This window comes from Polypterus senegalus, chromosome 11 (assembly GCF_016835505.1).
Source record: "Polypterus senegalus isolate Bchr_013 chromosome 11, ASM1683550v1, whole genome shotgun sequence".
NCBI lineage: Eukaryota > Metazoa > Chordata > Cladistia > Polypteriformes > Polypteridae > Polypterus > Polypterus senegalus.
The window spans coordinates 68939673-68962352 of record NC_053164.1 but is presented as its reverse complement, the minus strand read 5'-3'; the positions used below and the strand labels follow the sequence as shown (position 1 = coordinate 68962352).

At 35.1% G+C, this 22680-nt stretch overlaps 1 protein-coding gene across 1 annotated transcript; it reads right to left on the bottom strand.

Annotated features, from left to right (window-relative positions):
- Window positions 1-1375: 1375 nt before the first annotated feature.
- On the bottom strand, window positions 1376-21584 carry tap1 (transporter 1, ATP-binding cassette, sub-family B (MDR/TAP)). Its single transcript, XM_039768949.1, is given in 14 exon segments — window positions 1376-2333; window positions 5635-5771; window positions 5850-6009; window positions 9111-9263; window positions 9265-9285; window positions 9874-10062; window positions 10714-10842; window positions 14877-15074; window positions 15278-15342; window positions 15345-15482; window positions 15714-15844; window positions 16524-16638; window positions 18664-19188; window positions 20642-21584. Coding segments are annotated over 13 exon segments (2181 nt in total). The 5' UTR covers window positions 19178-19188; window positions 20642-21584; the 3' UTR covers window positions 1376-2102.
- Between the last annotated feature and the right edge of the window lie 1096 nt (window positions 21585-22680).

Genomic DNA, 22680 nt, shown 5'->3' with positions numbered 1-22680 from the left:
AAAATAACAATATACACAGGATGCTCTGCCTGCGCATGATTCCCCATCAGGCACTGTTCAGTGTTGTATGGCCCTAATGTAAAGTGGAGAACATCACAGTTGCTGATGGCTGCACATAGCGTCACGTTGCCACCACACTGGCGGGCACATCTTTATATTGTACATTCACCAGTTATGTTGAAACCTCTCCTTCTCATTTTCATCATATTAAACCCAGCTTCATCCAAGAAAATGCATTCATGAAGCCTCTCCATGGAATCCAGTTCAAACATTCTCTAAATAGAGCAAAATGAGTAGTCTTGTAAGTGCAGTAGCATGACAGCCTTCATGTTTCTGTATGCATGTTCTCCTTTAAATGCAGAACAGTATATACTGTAGTAATACTTTAAGTTTGCACATATTGATATTGTTGCTCAAATTGCACTCATTAGGCTTGTTTTATCCGGGTATGGTTGCGTTGCAGGATATGGTCATTTGTGCCAAGGTGCACACTTGACTTCTTTAAAATGACTATTGTCTTTAATAATGTGCTGTTGTATTTCACACAGGTGAATTACACTATATTGAAGCACAATATGAATAATGAGAGTCTGCATATCCCTCCACCCTTGTGTGGCCATCTTTCAATTCTGCAAGAAAAGAACATTTTGTTTGATGTGTTCATACTGTAATACTGTATTTGTAAGATTCACACTTCACAGATATAGTATAGCACTGTAAGAAAGACTGTTTTCTGTATCTTTTCTAGTGTATTGGGTAGAGTGATTTACTGAGGCATTCAGCTGTTTACATTTACAGTACTTCATGTACCAAAGACATATAATACAAGTTTTCTTTTCTGAATGTCCAGACTACTGAGAATCTGCTTAAATTCACCTGCACACATTGGCCTGTTTCTCTCATAGTCATGCCATGAACCAGAGCATGATCTATTATTACTGCTCTAATTTTATCTGGAATCACAGCTCTTGCTTTTGCTTTTCCTTCTCGTCTTCCCCTCCTTTACACACACACTCCCCTTCCTCTTCAATTCACACTTGCCACTTGCATTTAAACTGGCCTATATCCTGTTAATTGATTGGGCCCAACATATAATATCACTGATTAGACACATGCGTGAATAATTTTGAGTAGCACAGTGTGTTACCAATGACAACAATATTTTCTGAATAAGAATGTGTTTGTAGTTTTGTAAACAGAATGAAACAGATTTGCAAATTGAGTCAAACCAGATGACTGTTTAAAGTTTTGACAAAAGAGTCAAGATTCAGTAACTGAGTTCGCAGTTGACGGTTTTGGTCTGAAAATAGGGTTTAGCATTTTAGCAAGTCAGAAAATATGTAATACCCCAACACAATAACACAAAAATTACTTATTATGGAAATAAACAATATTTTTATGCACAGATGCCCCACTAGAGCCTCAAACACAGTATTCAGTTAGTGTAACTTGCTTAATAAACTGGGACTTTTTTCCCTCTGAAAGTTCTATATTGATTTGTCAGCATTACAGTAAACTAAGTCTGCACTGGTAATCTTGAAGGTATGAATTAAAGCAAACAATCTTATTAGGTTAATGAGTAGACCAAAATTGCTTTACAGACATGTCTAATAATCACTCTCTGTTAAACTGGACCTCACCTGGTGTTCACTGAATGAATAAAATAAAATCTTACTGAAAGAAACATACATTTTAAATTTTCAGTATGGTAACAAAATTGGTTAGAAAACTTTGAATATGTGAGGAAATTGAGTTTTAAATTGGATAATAGGTCTGCAGTGATAAATAAACAGTTTAGAATCAGCTTTTATAAATAACCAAACTTGTGCTCTTTGTCAATACTATTATTTTTACAGTGCTAGAATCATTTTTAAATTACACCTTAGGTAGCAACAATGTGCAGGTAACTTCACACTAAAATAACTTTATCCCATAACATAAAATAATTAAAATAAGCACAGAACTTGTTTTCTCACTTCTGCACCACAATACTGTGATGAAATGTCTTTTCTTTGTATTGGATAAAACATTAAGTCTTTTATATAAGGAAAGATTAGTCCAATTCTTATCCTAAGTGCTTTTCCCGTCATTTGTCTGAATTTCTATTCACACTCGGACTCCTGGTTGCCACTGCGGTCAAAACCTTTCATCATCTTCTGGATGAGCAGATAATATGTGCCTTGGTTTTGCAGCAACTCTTTGTGTGTTCCTTGTTCCACCACCCTGCCATCCTCCAGCACAATTATTCTATCCGCTTTCTCCACTGTGCTCAGTCTATGAGCAATCACTAGAATAGAGCAATTTTGTCTTCTATTGAAGATGGCTGACTGCACCTGCAATAGGCAAGAACAAAATAAGAAAAACTTTCTCAATAATGATCCATCCAGCCATGCATTAATCATTTGCCTGGGATATTTCTAAAATACTTATAGACTAACTGTGTTACCCAGCCTCGCTGGGCATCAGTTGGATGTATTAGAAGTACTATGTAACTAAGTACTTTTGTGTAAACAGTATTTGTTCTTTACAGAGGCAAATATTATTAGCTCACTTGAGCTGCTTATTGTTTTATGCGCTAAAGTGCTTGGTGCTGCTAGTGTGTTAGATATTACAGCAGAACTCCATATCAAAGGGTAATCATCAATAATTGTATTTGGTAATGTTACAAAGATGACTTAAAGTTTATTCATTCAAAGCTAAAACTGCTAAAAATCTCAAATGTGGATTTGTATCAATGCCTAAAATTAGTGCTGCTTCAGTATACAATGGGTTTAAATAAATGTCAGTCAGTCATTGTCCAACCCGCCATATCCTAACACAGGGTCACGGGGTCTGCTGGAGCCAATCCCAGCCAGCACAGGGCACAAGGCAGGAACAAATCTCAGGCAGGGAGCCAGCCCACCGTAGTTAAATAAATGTCTACCACCAAAAGAAAGTCAGTCAATCATTTTCTAATGCAGTTAGTCCTGAACTGGGTCTGGGAGGTAGTGCTGGTGCCTGTCTAGCTTGCATAGAGCACAGGGCAGGAACAAACCCTGGACACTATGCCAGACCATCACAGGGTGAACACACACATACCCCAACCACAAATTAGGGCCAATTTTGCATCACCAATCCACCTAACCTGCAGGTCTTTGGACTGTGGGAGGAAACCAGAGCACCTGGAGGAAACCCATGCAGAAACACTGAGAACACGCAAACTTCATTCAGGGAGGACCCAGGTCACAAACCCAGATGTCCTTAATGTGAGGCAGCAGCACTGCTACAGTGCCACCCAAAAAAAGGACTAATTACTTTTACTCACTCAAAAGCACTGTTTTGTTCTCTTATACATTCTGGAAAAACAGCAACTGCTTCACAGAAAAATTGGGCTTCATTCTGATCGATCATGGCTGGGCTCCATCAGTTAATTCACAGTGTGGTTTATTATTTTCATTTTTATGTCCTTTTATAGCTTCAAAAGTGCTTAACTCTGACCATTGATTGATATTGTGAACTTAATTTAAACTTAAACTTTTTAAAAATTTATTTTATTTTCACATATGGTGGAGGCAGTAAAATGTATGCATGCTTGGCCAAGTGCATCATGCCACCACTGTCTGGCTGGCCAAATCACACTTTGTAGATTGTCAAGTATAACATCACAAATCATGTTAATGATAAGAAAATCATGTGTTTGAATATGTTCTGTTTTGTTTTGTGTGCAAGTTTGCAATAGAAATTTACTAAAACGGTTACAGATATTTAGGCTTGGGTATTTTAAGTTGATTTTGTGGGGTTGGGTTTAGAAAGAAAGAAAGAAAGAAAACATTGATCTTTAAGAGTTTAGCAATACACTGGTTTTAGTAACACATTTCTTAGAAAAGGGTCCAGACTAAAAACAAAGGAAAATTGCCTTTTGTAAATGTAACATGTCTAAACACAATCCAAGATGAGACAAAAAGATGTACTATACTTTCAGTGTTTGTCAGTCATTGGGTTGGTTGCTGCCAGTGGGTTGTGTGTCGTGAATGGCTCTCCTTGGGTTATAAACACATTTGGAAGGAAAAAGAAAAAATGTAATTTCACGTACTGACTTGCTTTTACACACCCCCACTCTGGGTATTTCATAATTTAGATAAAATACTGCAACATAACAGGCTTTACTGAGTATAAACTCAGCTATACTTCATGAATATTCATCCTTACATTTTGAACCCACTGATTCCAAACACAGGGTCACGGAGCCAATCCCAGCCAACACAGGGCACAAACCAATCCCGGGCAGGGTGCAAACCCACCGCAGGACACACACACTAGGGCGAATTTAGAATTGCCAAACCACCTAACCTGCATGTCTTGGACTGTGGGAAGAATCCAGACCACCTGGAGGAAGCCCACGCAGACACGGGGAGAACATGCAAACTTTATGCAGGGAGGACCCTGGACATGAACCCTAGTCTCCTTACTGTGAGGCAGCAGCGCTACCACTGCGCCACCCACTACTTCATGAATATTACTTTTTAAAACAGGGTAATTTTTATCTTACTGATCCCTAAATTTCTTATGAAATATAACGGAAATGTTATAAATGTAAAATGGATTGATGCTGCCCTATTTTATATTTTGTGATCATGTTACATAAATCTGAATATGACACAAATTAAGGTAACAGCCCAGTGTTTTCTAGGATGAGAATATTTTTATATTTAACATAAGAATGTACCTTTTATTTGCTCCCAATAATTTGTACTTTTCATTATTTTAATCTGTCCATTAACTGAACCCATTTGACTAAACTCAGGGTCACAGGAAGCCACAGCCTAAAATGACAACGTTGGGTGCAAGACAGGAACCATCCATGGCCAGAATGACAGTCCTTCATTAAAAAAAACATTTTTAATGTCTTTAAAAACGGACTTATTTTAAAACTAAGCAAAATGTTATACTGTGTTAAACTTATTTTATTATACGTTTCTCCATTTGTCAATGTTTGTTGTTACTGTTGCATTTTTAGTTATTAAATATGATGTTACAAAAATATGTGAATGTCGTTTAATAAGAAAAACTGTTTTTTAATCATTTAGTACACCACTCTATATTATACAGATGTTTTAATATGGTTTGAGTATTTTCATAGATGCTGGTATATTGTTAACCTCTTCTGTCTCTTATGACCTGTCACTTATGTTACTGAACTGTTAACAAAAATTATTGAATTTTATTACCACACTTAATTTGTACATTTTGACAAGAATCCTGTAGAGAAAACTGATAACTTGTTTGTTTGAAGGTATAAGTCACTCGAAAAGATATTAACAATATGAGGTGAATAGACAGAGTTAAAATATAGGATTTTTTTAGTATTCATGTATCATTGTGTTACTTCCTATCATACCAGCTATTATTTAAGCCCTAACCAAGTGCAAAATGTAAAAGCCTAGGTGACTCTGGGTTACGTTTTTTGTTAAAGGACATCACAATGTCTTGGTGTTCACATTAAGCTAATATGTGGAGTGACCTAGGCCCACCAAACGTTTATATCCTTTACAGATACTTTTGGACAAGCCTTTGGATGCTATGAAGTTGATCCCTTAGCTCATCAAATTAAAATGCACATTATTACTTACATCATTTTTTTTCTCCTGTACTTACCATGTGCTCACTTTCTGTGTCCAGTGAACTGGTAGCATCATCCAGAATAAGCACACTTGGATCTCGAAGAAGAGCTCTGGCAATGGCTACACGTTGCTTTTGTCCTCCAGAGAGCTGCCCCCCTTTCTCTCCAGCATCTATATTTTCAAATATGTAACAAATATGAGCACAGAACTTTGACATGGAACAAGACAGCGTACATGTTCTGTGCTCACCTGTATTGTATCCCTCTTTAAGTTCGGATATAAATTCATGAGCATTTGCCAGTTTTGCAGCATTCTTCACATCTTCTTGGCATGGCTTTCCTAGGCCATATGCAATATTTTCTTCTACTGAGCGAGCAAAAAGCATTGGTTCCTGGCTCACCAGTGCAATCTGAACAAATAAATAGGCAATAGTCATCACATACACAACTACTGTAAGTAATTTGGACAAATATTTGGGTGTATCATTTTTAATCCAGATTAATTTAAAAGTTCTTAAAGATTTAAGTATTTTTTCAAAGCACAGTATATTTCATAATAAAACTGTAGACTGGCTTTTGGCAATATCTGAGATTCAGGATGATATACAGTAAGCCCATAAATCATAAGGTCATAGGCATACTTTCAAATGTGGAAGAACTCTGGCAGATCTGAATTAAGCCAAAAAGTCTAACACAGAGTAAAACCTACCAGAAGATTTTATTTTAAGCTTGTGATCACACAACCACTAATACCTGCAGAAGAAAGCATAAAATGACAAGGAAATCTACTTATTTCCACACAAATAATTTGAACTCAAAAGCATATTTTACTTGGCAAAAACTTTGAGAATATACATTTAAAATAAAATGTCAACGTAAAGAATTACTTAATCTAATTTAATGCAAAAGTAAAAGAAAAACTTTTTTATAGAGCTCATGGTACTATATAAAAAATGTATTATTATTATTATCATCCTGAAAAATGCTTACACCTTTAAGAAGTTTTGATATTAAAATGTATACCCATTATTTCCTTTGATTAACCAGTTCTTGAAAAATAGCATATCCCATGAGGTAGTCAGAAGTACCTGGGAGCAGAGACGGACTTGTGACCAGTAGTTTGACTAGGTGCAACTGCTATAAGAGGAACAATAACTCTTATATCTGGGGAAACCAAATGCAGCAAAATATAAAAATGTCTTTTTGGATTGTCAGTCTGATCCTGTAAATCAAGAAGACCCTCTTTTATGTCAGAGATTAAGGAGCTGCAGAGTTTTTTAGGTTTTGTTCTGCAGTTTTTGATATTTCTTTACTGCCTCTTGCATTGCCACTTTATACTCATCTTGTGCCTTCTCTGTCCATTTATTAAGACTGACAAATTTTATGTTCTACCTGTTGCATGATGAAGATTACACCTTGACAACTATCATCAGTCAGTCAGTCATCATCCAACCCGCTGTATCCTAACACAAGGTCACGGGGGTCTGCTGGAGCCAATCCCAGCCAGCACATGGCACAAGGCAGGAAACAAACCCCGGGCAGGGCACCAGCCCACCGCAGGGCATGCACACACACACCCACACACCAAGCACACACTAGGGACAATTTAGGACCTCTACTGCAACTAACCTGCATGTCTTTAAACTGTGGGAGGAAAACTGGAACACCAGAAGGAAACCCTGCAGACAGGGGAGAACATACAAACTTCATGCAGGGAGGACCAGGAAGCGAACCCAGGTCTCCTTACTGCAAGGCAGCAGCGCTACTACTGCGCCACCATATTAACACTAATATCTGGATTAAACAGTGCAATTAGAATTTTGTTTTATTTCATGAAGACCACTTTCTGAGAATACTGTATTAGAAACTGGCAGACTGAATGATTACTAAGACAGGAAATTCAAACATACTAAAATAACATGACACTCTCTAATTCTCTTAATCCAATTCAGGGTCAAGGGTATTCAGAATATATCTCAGTTGCATAGGGCACAAAGCAAGAAATAGGCCCAGATAGGATGCCAGTCCACTTCTGGACACATACACAGAGACATACCCTCAGACACACACACATTATCAGTTAGGAATTGTCGCTAATCAACCTAACCACTACGTCTTTGAGGATATGGGAAAAAAATCAGGGTACCCTGAGATAAACTCACACAAACATGGGGAGAATGTGGAAACTCCTTACAAACAATGATTGAGATTCAAACTCAGGACACTGAATCCACAAGGAAGTAGTGCAGTGCACTGTGTCACTTTATCAATCACAATATGTACTACTATAACTCCTTACAGCAAGCTATACATATAAAATACTGACAGTCCTCCATCTGACAAACACAAACCACTAGGCCGTGAGTGCTGATCTTGGTCTTAATCAAGAGCTTATGATGTGGTAAGCATAACATGACACAAAATTGGAGGAGTGGGCTACCTTGGCCATGTAATTGGGCTTCAAGCCCTTCTCAAGGCAAACGACAGAGCTACCACGTGAAATTGTTGACAGGAAAAAACAGTGGCATGGGGCATTGCTAAAAGGAAAAGAGCCACGGTAACAATTACTAAGAGTGAAACACATTACACAGGCTGACCGATTATTTTCATCACAAAGGCAAGTCATACACTGAGCCCAAAAGAAAGATACAGTTAACCAAATAAGTGGAGAGACAGGCTACCCAACATACCCATATCATTGGGTTTCTGGTCCTCCACATGGTAAGTGGTTGCATTTCCATGCAACATGGTTGACAAGAAAAAACAGTTCATTCACATTCGATGAGGGAAATTTGCACAGCCAACTGATCATTTTCATTGTAAACACAAGTCATACACTCCAAATACAAAAGACAATTATACACAACATTAGGGCATGGCAAAGTTGGTTACAGCCTCAATCAATCAACATTTATTTTATTTATATAGCACATTTTCCTACAAAAAATGTAGCTCAAAGTGCTTTACAAAATGAATAGAAAAATAGAAGACACAATAAAAATAAACATAAGTCAACATTAATTAACATAGAATAAGTAAGGTCCGATGGCCAGGGTGGACAGAAAAAGAAAAAAACTCCAAAAGCTGGAGAAAAAATAAAATCTGTAGGGGTTCCAGACCAAGAGACCGCCCAGTCCCCTCTGCCTCAGCAGAGTTACCTGTGGTGCAGTGTTTTGTAAGAAGCGCAAGAACCACAGGTTTGAGTGTTTCATACTATACATTTAAAAATATACCATTTAGCTTCAGAGAAAGTAAAAAACAAAAACTATCTAGTAATATATTAAATGGTAATTAAAGGGTAATCTCTTCTTTAGACAAAGTTATTTTCCATTTAAAAAGAATGCAGCATTTTACAAACTATGCATACTGCACCTTATATATTTATTGACAAAACTGAAATACAGTAACCAGCTTTACAAGCATAATGTGTCTGTAAGTATTATCGCTGTTTAGAATGCAAATCTTTAAAGTCAAACTCTGACTACACAATCATCACAACTTTAAATCTCACCTTCCTATGTAAATACTTATGCTCATATTCCTGAATAGAAACTCCATCCAACAGAATTTCTCCAGTCTGTGGCTCATAAAATCGTTCTAGCAATGAGACACATGTAGTCTTTCCAGATCCTGAAGGCCCAACAAGGGCTGTAATCTCACCTGGGTTTCAGTTCCAGGGATATGTCCTATAAGTAAAGTTAAAAAACCAACAGGCAAGTGAATTCAATACACTTTCAAAGATGAACGCTACATGCTGCAAAAAGTAGGAACGTCTTTGATGGATGTACAGTTACTTTACCATTTATTAGTGTACAGATACACATTACAGAGCAGTATTTTTAAATAAAATGAAAGTAATACAGTAAAACTGATGAATGGTATTTTGTATAAAATTAAATATTCTTTTGAAATCTCCATCAGTTTAATAAAGGCCACAGCCAAACTTTAATTGTCACTATTCAGTTCAATTCAGTTTATTTTGGTATAATGTTCTTCACTTTGAGCTACATTTTTGTATGAAAATGTGCTATATAAATAAATGTTGTTGTTCACCGAGTGCAGATGTAAATTTTACAAATTATATTTACATAAAGATACAGATTTGTTTAAGCAGACAGGAAAGAAAGTGGTTTAAAGTTAGTTAACATAAATGGAGCCCGACACTTACCTGCCCATTAATTAATTGTTCAGCTATGGACAGTCGACAGTGAAGGAAAAGAAAACAAAAACTCCAGTTAGCAGTATCCAGTAGAAAATAAACATTTGTCACTAACCTTAAGTACCATTGTATCAGGTCTTCCTGGATAGGCAAAACTGACATTATTGAATAAAATGTGACCTTTCAAAGAATTAGGAGCAAGCGTGCCTGGAGTAGTCATAGCAGGTTTTCGATCCATGTACTCAAAAATTTTCTCTGAAGCCCCAACTGCTTTCTTTACATGAGGGTAATAAGAAATCAACACCTTTGGAAAAAAAGAAAAAAACAAACATAATCAGCGCAATATCTGGGATTCTAATGACAGTTAAACTATTTAAACATGCAATGATTTTTCCTCTTGTTTACCAGCTACTTTTCTATAAGAAGAGTTACATCAGTATTATCAATCTAACTTATTATGAGATCGATTTGATCAAATTGACACAAAGTCACCATGATCAGAACTGCTGCTTCATAGATCCAGCATCCTGTGCTTAAATTATAAGCTTGCCACCATCTCCATGGAGTGTTTATATTCTCCATGTGTTTGTATGCCTCCACCAAAGTATTCCTTTATAACCACATACAACAGATGTGAAAAAACAGATTATTTGGTGAGTGTTTATTAGCCCTGCTTGAGTAAGTGTGGATGTATGTTTGAGCATGTATTGCAATAGGCTGCTGTCATGTCCTTAAGTAGGTTTTGTCTCACATGTGATTTTCCTGGAGTATGCTGCATTGATAATGGATAAATGGTTAGATTTCACCAAAAGTCTTATGCACTTTTTAAATTTGCAGCAGAATTTTCCTAATATGATAAAAAAAATGATTCTCCACAAGCCAGAATGACAATATTTTCAAGATTCGTTTCAAAATTTGAGCATGAAAAAAGCACGTCCCTTAATCAGAAAGTTACCTCAATAGCAGAAGTGAACTGGAGTTCATACAGTACAAATGCAACCAAGTCTCCACTGCTGACATCATCTGATGTCACAAGCTTAGCTCCATAGTATAAGATGCATACTTTAAGTGCCAAACTGGATAGCTGGAAAAGAACAGATGTGATTTAATAATTCCCCAAAAAGGCTCTACACTGTCAAAGTGCAAAAAAAAGGAGATAAAATATTAGAATGACCATTTTATTGTTGTTACCCATTGATATGTTTAGAATTCTGTTTCACATCATGACAACCTATATGCTAGAACACAATAGTTGCATAAATTCATATTATATTTTACTTCTAAGTTCAAAATAATTTTTATTGCTCAATAGTGTGAAATCACTGTGCAGGGTTGATAAGTTCATTTATATTGATTCATACTAAATTAAGTATTTTTCAGTTTAAACCCAATCATGTTTCTATCATTTATCATTCATACTGTATTTGACTATATTTTGACCCCATTGGAAGATCCACAAAGCATTCCTTCCCAGACTGATTCTTCTGGCCAAACAGTGCTTGTGCATCCATGCCACCAGCTCCTCCTCAGATAGTGTTTTCAGCCCAATTGGCAACCTAGTTTCCTTGTACACAGCATCCTAAACCCAGAGACAGCTGACAAACAAATGAAAAAATAACCCTGTGGTTCATTATATTAGGCAAATAACCTGTACCACATTTATTTTTTCCACTTCAAAAATGTAGTTTTTAAATGTATTTCATTTATTTTCCTTATTGTTTAATTCTGAAAATAACTTATTTGATGATGTGTATTACACCATAATATTAAAACCTTGGTTTTGTCAAAATGCTGTTCTGAATTAAAATTAAACATGAGGAAATGAATAGAATAATTATCTATTATTCTTCATATTAAGCTGACAACATTTATGGCTATACTGTCCAGTTCTACTATGTAAAGTAAATAATACTTTATGATACAAAAAAAGACTTTTCAATTTAAAATACAATCCAAGTGAATGCACGAAAAATCAGAAGAATCCACTAAGACTTGCACTTTATTTTAAGCTAAATAAATGAAAATGAACATACACATGAACAAACAAAGTTGATTACAAAAATGCTATGATATTCATATACTTAATATTTAACTTAACATTTCTTTTAAATAGCTTGAATGTAATAAGTTGGCTATAAAATACTGTTATTAAAACATTTACTCTATCCTTTTCAATGTTGTAGTACTTTTTCACCACTTGCTTTGGGCCAACACATCACAAAGTAAAAATCTTGCTTGCTAACTACCCCATTGACTATAACAGTTAAAATTTCATTTATTTTCTGTTGTTAGATAATTAGCTAACAAAACCATGTACAGTATATTAACCCTTCACTTGATTGGAATTTTGTGTGTTATTGCAAAATGCTGCATTGACTAGAATTTGCCAGGTAGTTCTGGCTGTATGTGCATGCACAAATGGACTAAAGTAGAGATCAGCCTTCCCATGGTAGCCAACTTAATTCTTTGCAAATCAGGGTAGATGAGATTGAAAAGAAGATGGAAGCATAAAATAATCAGTCTTTATTTTTCTTCCTCCTGATCTATAAATCTCAAACATTATTTTTAAACTGCGGTTGTTTTCAGCAGTCCTACCAACACAGCAACCAATGAGAAAGTGGAGAGCAAGACAAGCCAGTAGCAGTATGTCAATCACTGAGAAGAGTGAGTTACCAAAGGCAGCTAAACGTTTCCCTAATGCTGAAAGGCTTTTAAAAGTAAAAGTAAAATAAAAAATAAAATCAGTCATATGGTAATAATTTTCAAAAGTTGTTGTCTGATGTTAATAAGAGAAAAAACAGCTGCTGTTTAGTTGCACTGATATTTTCTTTAACATGCTTTAAGCTGTAACTGAGCTACCTCACTTGTGACACTGAAAAAAGTTAAACTAATGTTGCAATAAACACAGAAATATCATGTGACTTAAATGTATTATAAAATAAAGATATGGTTCCTGTAAAATAATTTGATTATATGATAACTGTTTCAGACAAAGTGTTTTACTGAATTTCATTGACATTTAAAGGCATATGTTCTGTCCTGCTAGTATTACAGAGTCCAATGTACTGCTTCACAGAAAGAGAAAGGAAATTCTGATGATATGGACAGGACTGAAGTGTTTAAGTAACCCAGATTGTATGTTTACAATGCAGGCAGAAGTAGTTAAAAACATAACATGCAGCCCTCTAGACTGAAATGATGCAATTGAAAATTGACCTTCCACATGATTATTATTTTCTAGGAGTTTAAAATGTTTATACATTTTCTGTATCATATTATTGTTCAGTCCTGTTTCTTTCAGTACATTATCAAAATAGTTCTGCCAATATCACAGAAAATAAAAATGAGGTAAAGTATTTATAAAACAAATCTAACTTATAAATCAATCAAAAATTTAGTAAAACCTTGACCAAGAAACAAACTAAAAATAGTATTCACAGACAACTAATATCCAAGTCATAAGTGACTAGTGAAGTTTGTAAAAGTCATGAAATGGTGATAAAAGTTGAAGTATCAAGCCACAGAGCAGTCTAAAAGATAAAAGACTAATGCAAACTTTTGCAAATGAAAAGAGAAAAATAGAATGAACAATGTGATAAAATGAGCAAGATAAGGAATCCATTGACAAGGAAAAGTGGATAAAGTGAAGGGACAATGACAGTCTAGGACAGACAAAGAAAAATATTAACTGAAGAGAAAGAAGGAAAAGCATGCTGAAAAGAATAGAACCAAGAGTGTGGAAGAAGACAAGAGTGGAAAGCATGAAGTCTCCCACTTGTTGAGAGATTTATTAGTATCCATAAAATTATTAAACGACTGCAACGCAGAAGAAACAGACAAAATACCACTATAATCTCATGAAAAGGAACCAATACAGAAGATAAGAATTTGTTACAATATCTACACTTTAGTAAAGTGACCAGAGAATTTCAGAAAAACTAATACTAGACGAGTCTGGCTGCTCCAACCTCAAGACTCTGTAATGTCATTCAGAGGCTTATGTCAGGTGGAGAAACAAACAAAAACAAAAACAAAGCAAAGATCAAAACTGAAATTCAAGAACAGCAGTGATAAAAACCAAATAACAAATTAAAAATAAAAGTCAAGGAACAAGTAATTTCAAGACTCAGAGATCAAATGTAAAGATAATCATAAATAGTAGTGTTTTATTTAAGTCTTGCATACAATATGGACATCAAGAATACCTTTAAACCCATCACCAATTATTATTCAATATCAAGACCCTAGAGGCCACACCTCTATCAACCAGGATCTGTGTCATGATTATGTAATCCTCAAAATGACAACTCCCATCATCAAAACAAAAGCCATTTAATAAAATTCAGCTTTTAAACTAGGGCTGCAATCAAGAAAATAACTACAGAACTAAATTCCCTACTGAGTCTAAGAACCTCAGAATTGATATTGGATGATTTTTATATCAGAAAAAAACTAATTCATAAAATGTACAAGCCAACATTTTTCTAAGTCCCTGTTAATCTCCTGTCTCTGCTTTCTGCCACCTTCCAAATAAGTTTTTTAGTGAGATACAGCCACATTTATAAATTTATGCTCATCATCTATATCTTCCTTTACATGCACACATCACTCAGGACAAAGATTCTCCTCTTCACATCTCCAGCCACATGGCCCTGAATGATGTCACAGGGTTCTGTGGCTACAGCAGCCTTAGAGGAATCTGCCAATGGAGGTCTCCAGCCATACTCTTCTCAATTACAGAGATCACATAACTATTAATCTGATGGTCAAAAAGTGACTAACACAAAGACACCATGTAAAGGTGGAAGTAAAAGTGTTCTTTGATTTAGGAAAGGCTGATTAATGAAAAAGCAAACAATTGCAGATGAATCCTAGGGCAAAAGAGTCTGCAAAACAGAATTAGGCACCAATCTACTTTGAGAATTATGAGAAGGCATCTGATTAAATACAATGGAATACATTTATGAAGTGGCAGACTACAAAGAAAGTTGGATGATTTGTAAATATACTGTTTGTCTAATCAATATTTTTTCTGTGCACTGCAAAACTGAAATACAGTTTTTTTCTTTTATACTAGCAACTAGTATCAAGCTTCATATGGAAAATAAGGACTCTTACACTGTTTGTCCACGTGGAAACAGCATAGGCTACTGCTTCAATCTTGTTCAACTTGTATGTCGCTTCCAGCATGTCACTATATCGTTTTGCTTCACCATCCTCATTGGCAAAGCTGCGCACAGTCTTTATGCATGAGAACACTTCTGTAGCTACTTTATTAGCTTCTGCCAGTGATGTCTGCACTTTTACAGATAATTTCTGTTGAGAAGATATATTTTACTCATAATTAAACTTATGACACAAATACTGAAAAACACAAAAGAAAACAATTAGGACACAATTTATATTCAAATCTTATAGTTAAACTTTCAGTTACCTAGGATTCCATATGTGACTCAAAAATGAGATTAGAAATGCCATGTTTAATTTTACTTCTGAACATTATTATTATCATTTGTTACCTGGTAAAATTTCCCTGAGTACTCAGGAATGATCCAGATGATGGGTAGACCAATTGCAGTGAACAGGAGAGTTTCCATGACAAGCTGAGCATAAAACCTGACAAGCACACAACCCGCATGAAGTACCACATTAGTAGGCTTAGCTTCTCACTTAGAGACTCACTCATTGTGTTGGTGTCAGTTGTAATCCTAGATGTTATATCACCTGTTATTGAAAGAATAATAAAAGTCTTTAAGACATCAAGTGTTATCAAAAACAAAAGATTTGTATCTTATTAACAAAAACTATATATAAGTAATGAGCTATATTTTTGCTCTTTCTACAGATTATACAGAAAAATAAAATGAACTATAAATTACAAATTTCATTGTCTTAATGGGATCCTGGGAGAGACTTAAAAGTTCATAAAGTTTATATCCTTGACATCAAACCTACCAGTGGAGGCTGTATCAAAGAAGGCAATCTCCTGTCGTAGGACAGACCTGAAGACCAGACTCTGGATCCGCATGTGGATCTTACTCATAGTTACATTGTAGATAAGATCACACACAAATTCTGACACAGCACTAAAATGAAAAGATAAGCAAGGGATATATTATTTTTACAGTATTGGAAAGTTATAAAGCCAGTTCTTACCAATACCGCTGAAACAAAATAATAGCACAACCCTTCAGACTATTCAGATGATTAACAATTTAAACCTAGACACATTACAGTAAATATACGGCTCATGGAGAACACTATTCAATTACTTATTGCAATGCTAATGCGAGGAAAGTTACTTTAGAAGTATTATTCCTTTAATTATCTAAATATTTGATAAAACAAGCCCATAAGATTTAATATATGTATTGCAAGATACATTCTATTTATGCCTCTTTCATTTATTCAAAAATAAAAACAAAATTTTATTACAATTTATTCTGCATTTTAACATATAACTGTATGACTCCAAAAATATAATTTTAAAATACACATGTTGCCTCACAGAATCAGGTTAAGTTCTCAACCCCATCTGATGTTCCATTTTATACATTTTTCTGCTTTAAATCTGGATATCATGGATATCCTTGGACTCAGTGGCACTTTTTCAATTAATTGTCAAACTGTTGTACTTAAGCAGCCAAACTATCTTCCTGTGTCCAGTCATTTTGCTTTTAATTATCATTGATCTTTATGAAACTGCACAGTGCTATGCAAAGTGTAGATATCAACTATTTCAATATGAAAATGGTATGACATCACCTCATAACAGTGATAAGCGTCATAGCTGTAATGGCACTGAAGAATGCATCAGGATTTTCCTCACTCATGATCCAGTCTGTCATACGACCTGTGTAGTATGGAATTGCCATTTCACCTTGAGAAAGCAGAAAGAGAACACAACAAAATATATTATATTGTTAATGTAAACTGTAATATAACTACCACAACTGACAGAAATGTCCCATTACCATCACTGCTTGGATAACAAAAATAAACACTGAATAATTTGAAAAATCTTAAAATATGATCCATCATTAAACATGTTGGTAATAATACCTATAGGTTTTTTTTTGCTTTTGTGCGTGTTCTGCTATCATCTTCCATTCATCATTTTTCTGAACTTGTTTTTTCCGTTAGAGTTTTGCATAAAATCTGAGCCTATAATGGCAAGACAAGTGAAAGGCAGGAGACAAAACCAGTCCATTCTAGGCTACACTAACAGAGATATCCATATTCACATTGAAACAATTTACAGCTGCCACTTAAAGGGATGTTTATAATGCTGCACTCCTGGCTACAATATGTTTGAATTATTAAATGTTTTTATATGAGTTTTCTCTGGGAATCCTGCTTCCCCTTATTTCAAAGATGGATGTTTTAAGTTAAATGACACCTCTATATTGATATAAGTGGATCCTGAAACAAACTAGCATCCCATCCAGGGCTAGATCCTTCCTTATACACAGAGCTATGAGTAGGAAATTGTAGCCTTCCTTTATCCTGCAGAGAAAAATACAGTATATGCTTTAAGGACTACAGTTGGTGAATAAGGCATGCAAAAAGAGTTTATATTTTATTAAATGGAAATATATACTGTATATGTATTTATTTAATATATTTTTCAATTCTGCTTTCATTAGCAAAGCAGTTTCAAAATGGGAACATTTGCTGGATTTTATATACTATTACCTGGCGGAGATAGAAAGAGACAGCTTATACTGTCAGGCTGTAAGTAAAATAAAAACAGAAGCTATATATTGGCCGATTGTAATGTAAATTTCTCTCATTGCACTGATGGAAATAGGCATTTACTTGCAGCTATTTAGGCACTGACTAGCTGACATTCACTTGAAATTTCAAAATGGCTACTTATTTGATGATAATGACCCTACCAATAGTGCTAGGAAAGTGGACATAGAGGTGTGATGGTGCATACCTTATAATCTTCCTTATGTTAAAAGAAATGTTTTGTTACACCAGTTGCAGGCTTCACATTTACCAATAATGTAAACAAACACATTTTTAAAAGACATGTTGAAAAATAGTGTGCACAACAACTCCATTAATACACTAACTTCAAACCACACTAAACAGAATCAACAGGATATGTACTGTACATATGGCTTTAATGTAAGAGCAATGAAAATAACTCCTCCTTCTTTTCCATGAAACTTCTAAAACAATCTTGATTCCTTCCAAAATGCTTACATTTTCAAAAGGTCTCTGCTGTTGCCACTCCCATACCTGAAAAACCTTCAAAACGTATTTTTACAGGAGCTAACTCTGATTAGTTCATTAAAGTATAATTTTACCTTGATTGTAGTTTTGTTTTGCCCTTCTTTGGGAACTCAAGTACAATTTTCCATCCTACAAGATAAATCTGGCATGTACAGTATGATTACCTGCTAAATGAATATTTGTAATGTAATCAAATGGCCTGACAAAAATAGCAAGCTGCAATAAGTGATTCCACAAAATCATCTTTTAATTCTAACCATGTGAATAAACTACTGTATGTCACAAGTAATACAGTAATCTATTTCACTGAGCAGCCAGTAGAGAATCAAGTGGTCAGCAAGTCCCTTTGTGACCTACATGTTTGTATTTTGGCACATCACAACAAACATTTTTGTGTTTCTAAGAATAAGCTAGAAATAAATCACCTAGAAAAGCAGATTATTTTCTGACTTTTAAAAATGATTGTAGAATCTATCATCTTTAATATTTATAATTGCTCTGTAAACTTTCCAGTGTTGTCATGTTACAGAAAGGCTGTTAACTGTCACTTTTAGAAATTCCTATTTCATTTACAAAGCTACATGCAAACTGACTACTGATATGAAACACATCAAAATTTGTGTCTTGTGTGTTCATTGAGTATTTAACAACATTTACTTACCAAGAGATGAAATGACCAAGAAGAAGATAACTACTGCAAACCTCCTGATGTCAGGCACCATATAAGACAACAGCCTTGTCAGTGAAGCACCAGTTTTCTTTTCAACTCCATCATTGGAATGAGGGGCATATCTCTTCCACAACACAACTGTAAGTGATGTAGTAACATATGCTAGAGCTAACCATTTTAGTGAGTACCAGCCCCAAAGCACTTCATTGTTTGAGACATAACAGAGCATTTTAAAAGTGGCATAACTGGGTGGTATCAAGCATAAGACCATCCATGCTTGAAGAGCATCCTGCTTCTGGAGCCAAGCTGGGCAGTCTTGTAGCCTCTGGAATATGTGAATGAAGGCCACAGTAAACAGTGTCCCACGGAGCAGAGATGTCAGCCATATATTACAAAGGGGATGCTGAAGCAGAGGTACTGGAACCCAAAGCAATACAAGTCTTAGGAAATGTGTGGCCAAAATGTCCAATCCTATAAATGCCAGAGGAAGTAAAACCTGCCTCATGTTGATTACAGCTGCATGAAAAAAGACAAACAAAGTCAAATGTGACTTAAAACAACAAACATATTCAAATAAACTAAAAAACCTTCAGAAATGTAGACAAGGGGCTGTCAATAAAATGACTACAACTTTGCTGAGAAAAACCATACTGCATAGACTCAATCTTTAATCAAGAGAAGAAATGGACAGATTGAAATAGTTTTGAATTGAACAGATATATCCATTATCTGGCTCATTCTTAAAATAATTTTACATTAATAACATATATGTTATTGTTTATATTCTAAAAAGATGTGCTGATAGTAAGGATATACCTAATTGTTTCAGTGCTACTCTCAAATATGAAATCCATTCCTCCATGCATCCATTTTCTAAACCTACTTAATTCAGGAAGCTTCGGCAGCAACACAAAAATCAATACTGGATGGGGTGCACATCCATCAGAAGACCTACAAACAACAAATCAATCTAAAATTGTCAATCAACTTAACCAGCAGGTGTTTGGGATGCATAGAAAAATTAGATTACCTGGACAAAACCCCACACACATATGAAGAAAATGCAAAGTCATGCATACACTATGAAAAAAATTAAGACATTTACATCTAGTTAGACATATACTATTAGGGTGCTATAGTTATTAAGAAAGTAAAAATATTGTGATTTTAAATAGCTAAGTTGAACAAAGCATGTTCCAAGCTTGATGTATACCTCGTCTGCAGTCGTTCACATTAGTAGGTTTTGCATTATGATTCAAGGCTCATATTTACACATTTCAATATGTAAACTTTATGGATTGAAATTTTAATATTTTAATTGGTACCTAGAATACAGCTAAAATAAAAAAAATCAAAAGTTAGATCTTTAACAACTCAGGATATAAAATGTACATTTTAAAATTACAGATTTTTGTATAAATTAATAAAATGCTGCAGACATATTTCCAATGAAAATATGATCAACATTTTAGCATCTGGCTCTGCTTCTAACTTAAACACTTTAAAAGAAGGGTTTTCCTTTTACCATTTTTTCTTATTAAGGTTGAAGTGCTCATAAATAATTGACAATGAATACAAGAATGCAGTTACATATGACACACTTTTCATTAGTATTTGTCAAACGTTCCCATTATGATGATGATACAAACATATCCCAGACTTTGTAAAAACATTTTTATGTTTGTTCGTTATCATTATTGTTGCAATTGTGATTTGAACGATAAAAGCATGAATCAGCAACCGAGTTTGTTCTAAAATGGATATAAATTCTAAGAAAACAATATACACGTAAATCTTGGCATCACATATCTACAGTACAATACTGAATATGAAAAGACTGTTGCGTTTCAAAAATATTCGGCAAGAAGAAATTATTTTAAGCTTGTGATCGGCATTTGATTAGTCTGTTGCAACCTTCTTTTCCAACAGGTGAAAAGAAACAAAATACAAACAAAAATACTGTACTTACTTTAAAAAGGACGAAACGCATAGGTCCTGATGATCGACGACGGTACAACAATCCAAACAAGTCTCCCAGTTATGACGGAAGACAGGAGAGCAGCCTTTTCTAACAGGGTAGAAGTGTTTGCAGTCGAAATCGAAAGTCTTAAATTTTAACGAAAACGGCGACACTCAGTGGCGAGGCTAAGCAAAACTATGAAATTACCAACGAGAAGTAACATTAATCGTCACTTAATTTATAGTGACATTGCACGCTAAAGACATGTATACATTAAACAACGCTAGCTTGACAACAGAAAAAAATCGTCGACGAACTAAAAGGGATTTCCCTTTTCCGCAAACCAAAAGTAAAAGTCAAAAGCCGGGTCCACAGTTTAAGAGATTTTACTATGTAAAACGAAACTGCTGCAAATTTGCGTTTTGTTCAATGAAAATTATACCTAGCTTTAGATCTGCTTTTTCTGTTAGGCTTCATTTTGCGTACGTATGTCGCTCATAAAGAGGTGGGTATTCTATTCACAATTTCTTATGATATTTTCATTTCGCTAGGTGTGGCTTTTCTACTTCTCGTCTAAACCGATGGTTGTACTAGCAATCGATCAAAACCTGCAGAATGAAGCTGCTGGCGTGTACTGCTGTAACCTTTGTATGCTGCGATGTCGTTATTTAGCCCCAGTTACAACACAGGGCATAACTGGTGGTTCGCCACCTGGTTCCACTCGCCGTCGTCGCCAGATCGTGCAATTAGCCCTGTATCTCATACCATTGGGGATGGTGACGGGCTTACCCGCCCTCGGCTTCTCCTTCTTTCTGCTGTCCACAGCGACTTCCTCAGCGCCGTGTCTGACATGGGAAATGCTGAGCACCGATGAAATCAAACTGACCAAAGCGGCCAGTGTCTGCAACAAAAGGCGTAAAGATAGCAACCGAATGTCCCAGTGTTGTTGGCTATTCGCGTCTGGACGGCCTGTAAAACTGCAAGTTGATTTGCTTATCTATGCCTTACATGATGTAAGTTACATCATTGCAAAGAGTTTCCAATGTTACCTACGTAAAATGCACATAATGACATATTCATGTATGTTTCTTAAATTGATATACGGTAGTAGTAAAGGCTACTTTGTTGCATAATGAAATATAGGGCTGTATATGCCCTTTATATCAACAATAGTGAACTCGGTCGATAAGATGATGCTTAATCTTGCTCAGATTCGATTCAGAGGGCACGTGGTTGGTATTTTTGCAAACATGAAAATTAAAATTAAAATTAGAAGATGAGAATTCAATCTCTTTTTCGCAATTTCATTTTAAAGTCTGTATGCAAAAAGAAAATGAAGTAACCTAATTTGCAATTTCATTTTCATAGCTTGTGTGCAGGAATGATGAAAAAATTAAAATGAAATTGGAATATCTCTTTTGCAATTGCATTTTAAAACTAGGGGCTTAGCCCCTGCTCGCTTCGCTCGCCAACCCCTGTGTTTGGTTAATCGGATATACAATTTTAATTTTTTTTCTTTGGAATTGTTTCAATTTCATTATTTGCACTTTTACTTTAAAGCTTCATTAAAAACAATATTTTTTGGAGACACATTGTGACAACGCATAGCGTATAACTGCCCATGAGTGAATATTGCTTGGTTTCTCTAATAAATAATCCAACTTTTTCTAATGTTTGTCCCTGTGATTTATTATCATAGCAAAAGCTATTCTCACGGTAAACTGTAAACATTTTAATACGAATGGCATATCACAATCTCCTTTGGTGTGTAATGTTATTCGTGGAATATGTACATTACCTTTCTTTTTGCCTGTTAAAATTTGCATCGCTTCTCCATGATTATAAATATACACTTGTGTATTCTTTGAAATTCAACTTGTCGTTGCTTTAACTGTTGTGGGACCACAGATTCTCATAGTGTATGGTCTATTATTGTGTAAGTCCATGTTTTGTGCATAAGAATGATGCGAATCGAAAAGACTTTGTTGTCTACTTCTTGCCTTTTATTTCTGACCTCGGTTTGTCCTACTCTTTTTTCAATTTCACCT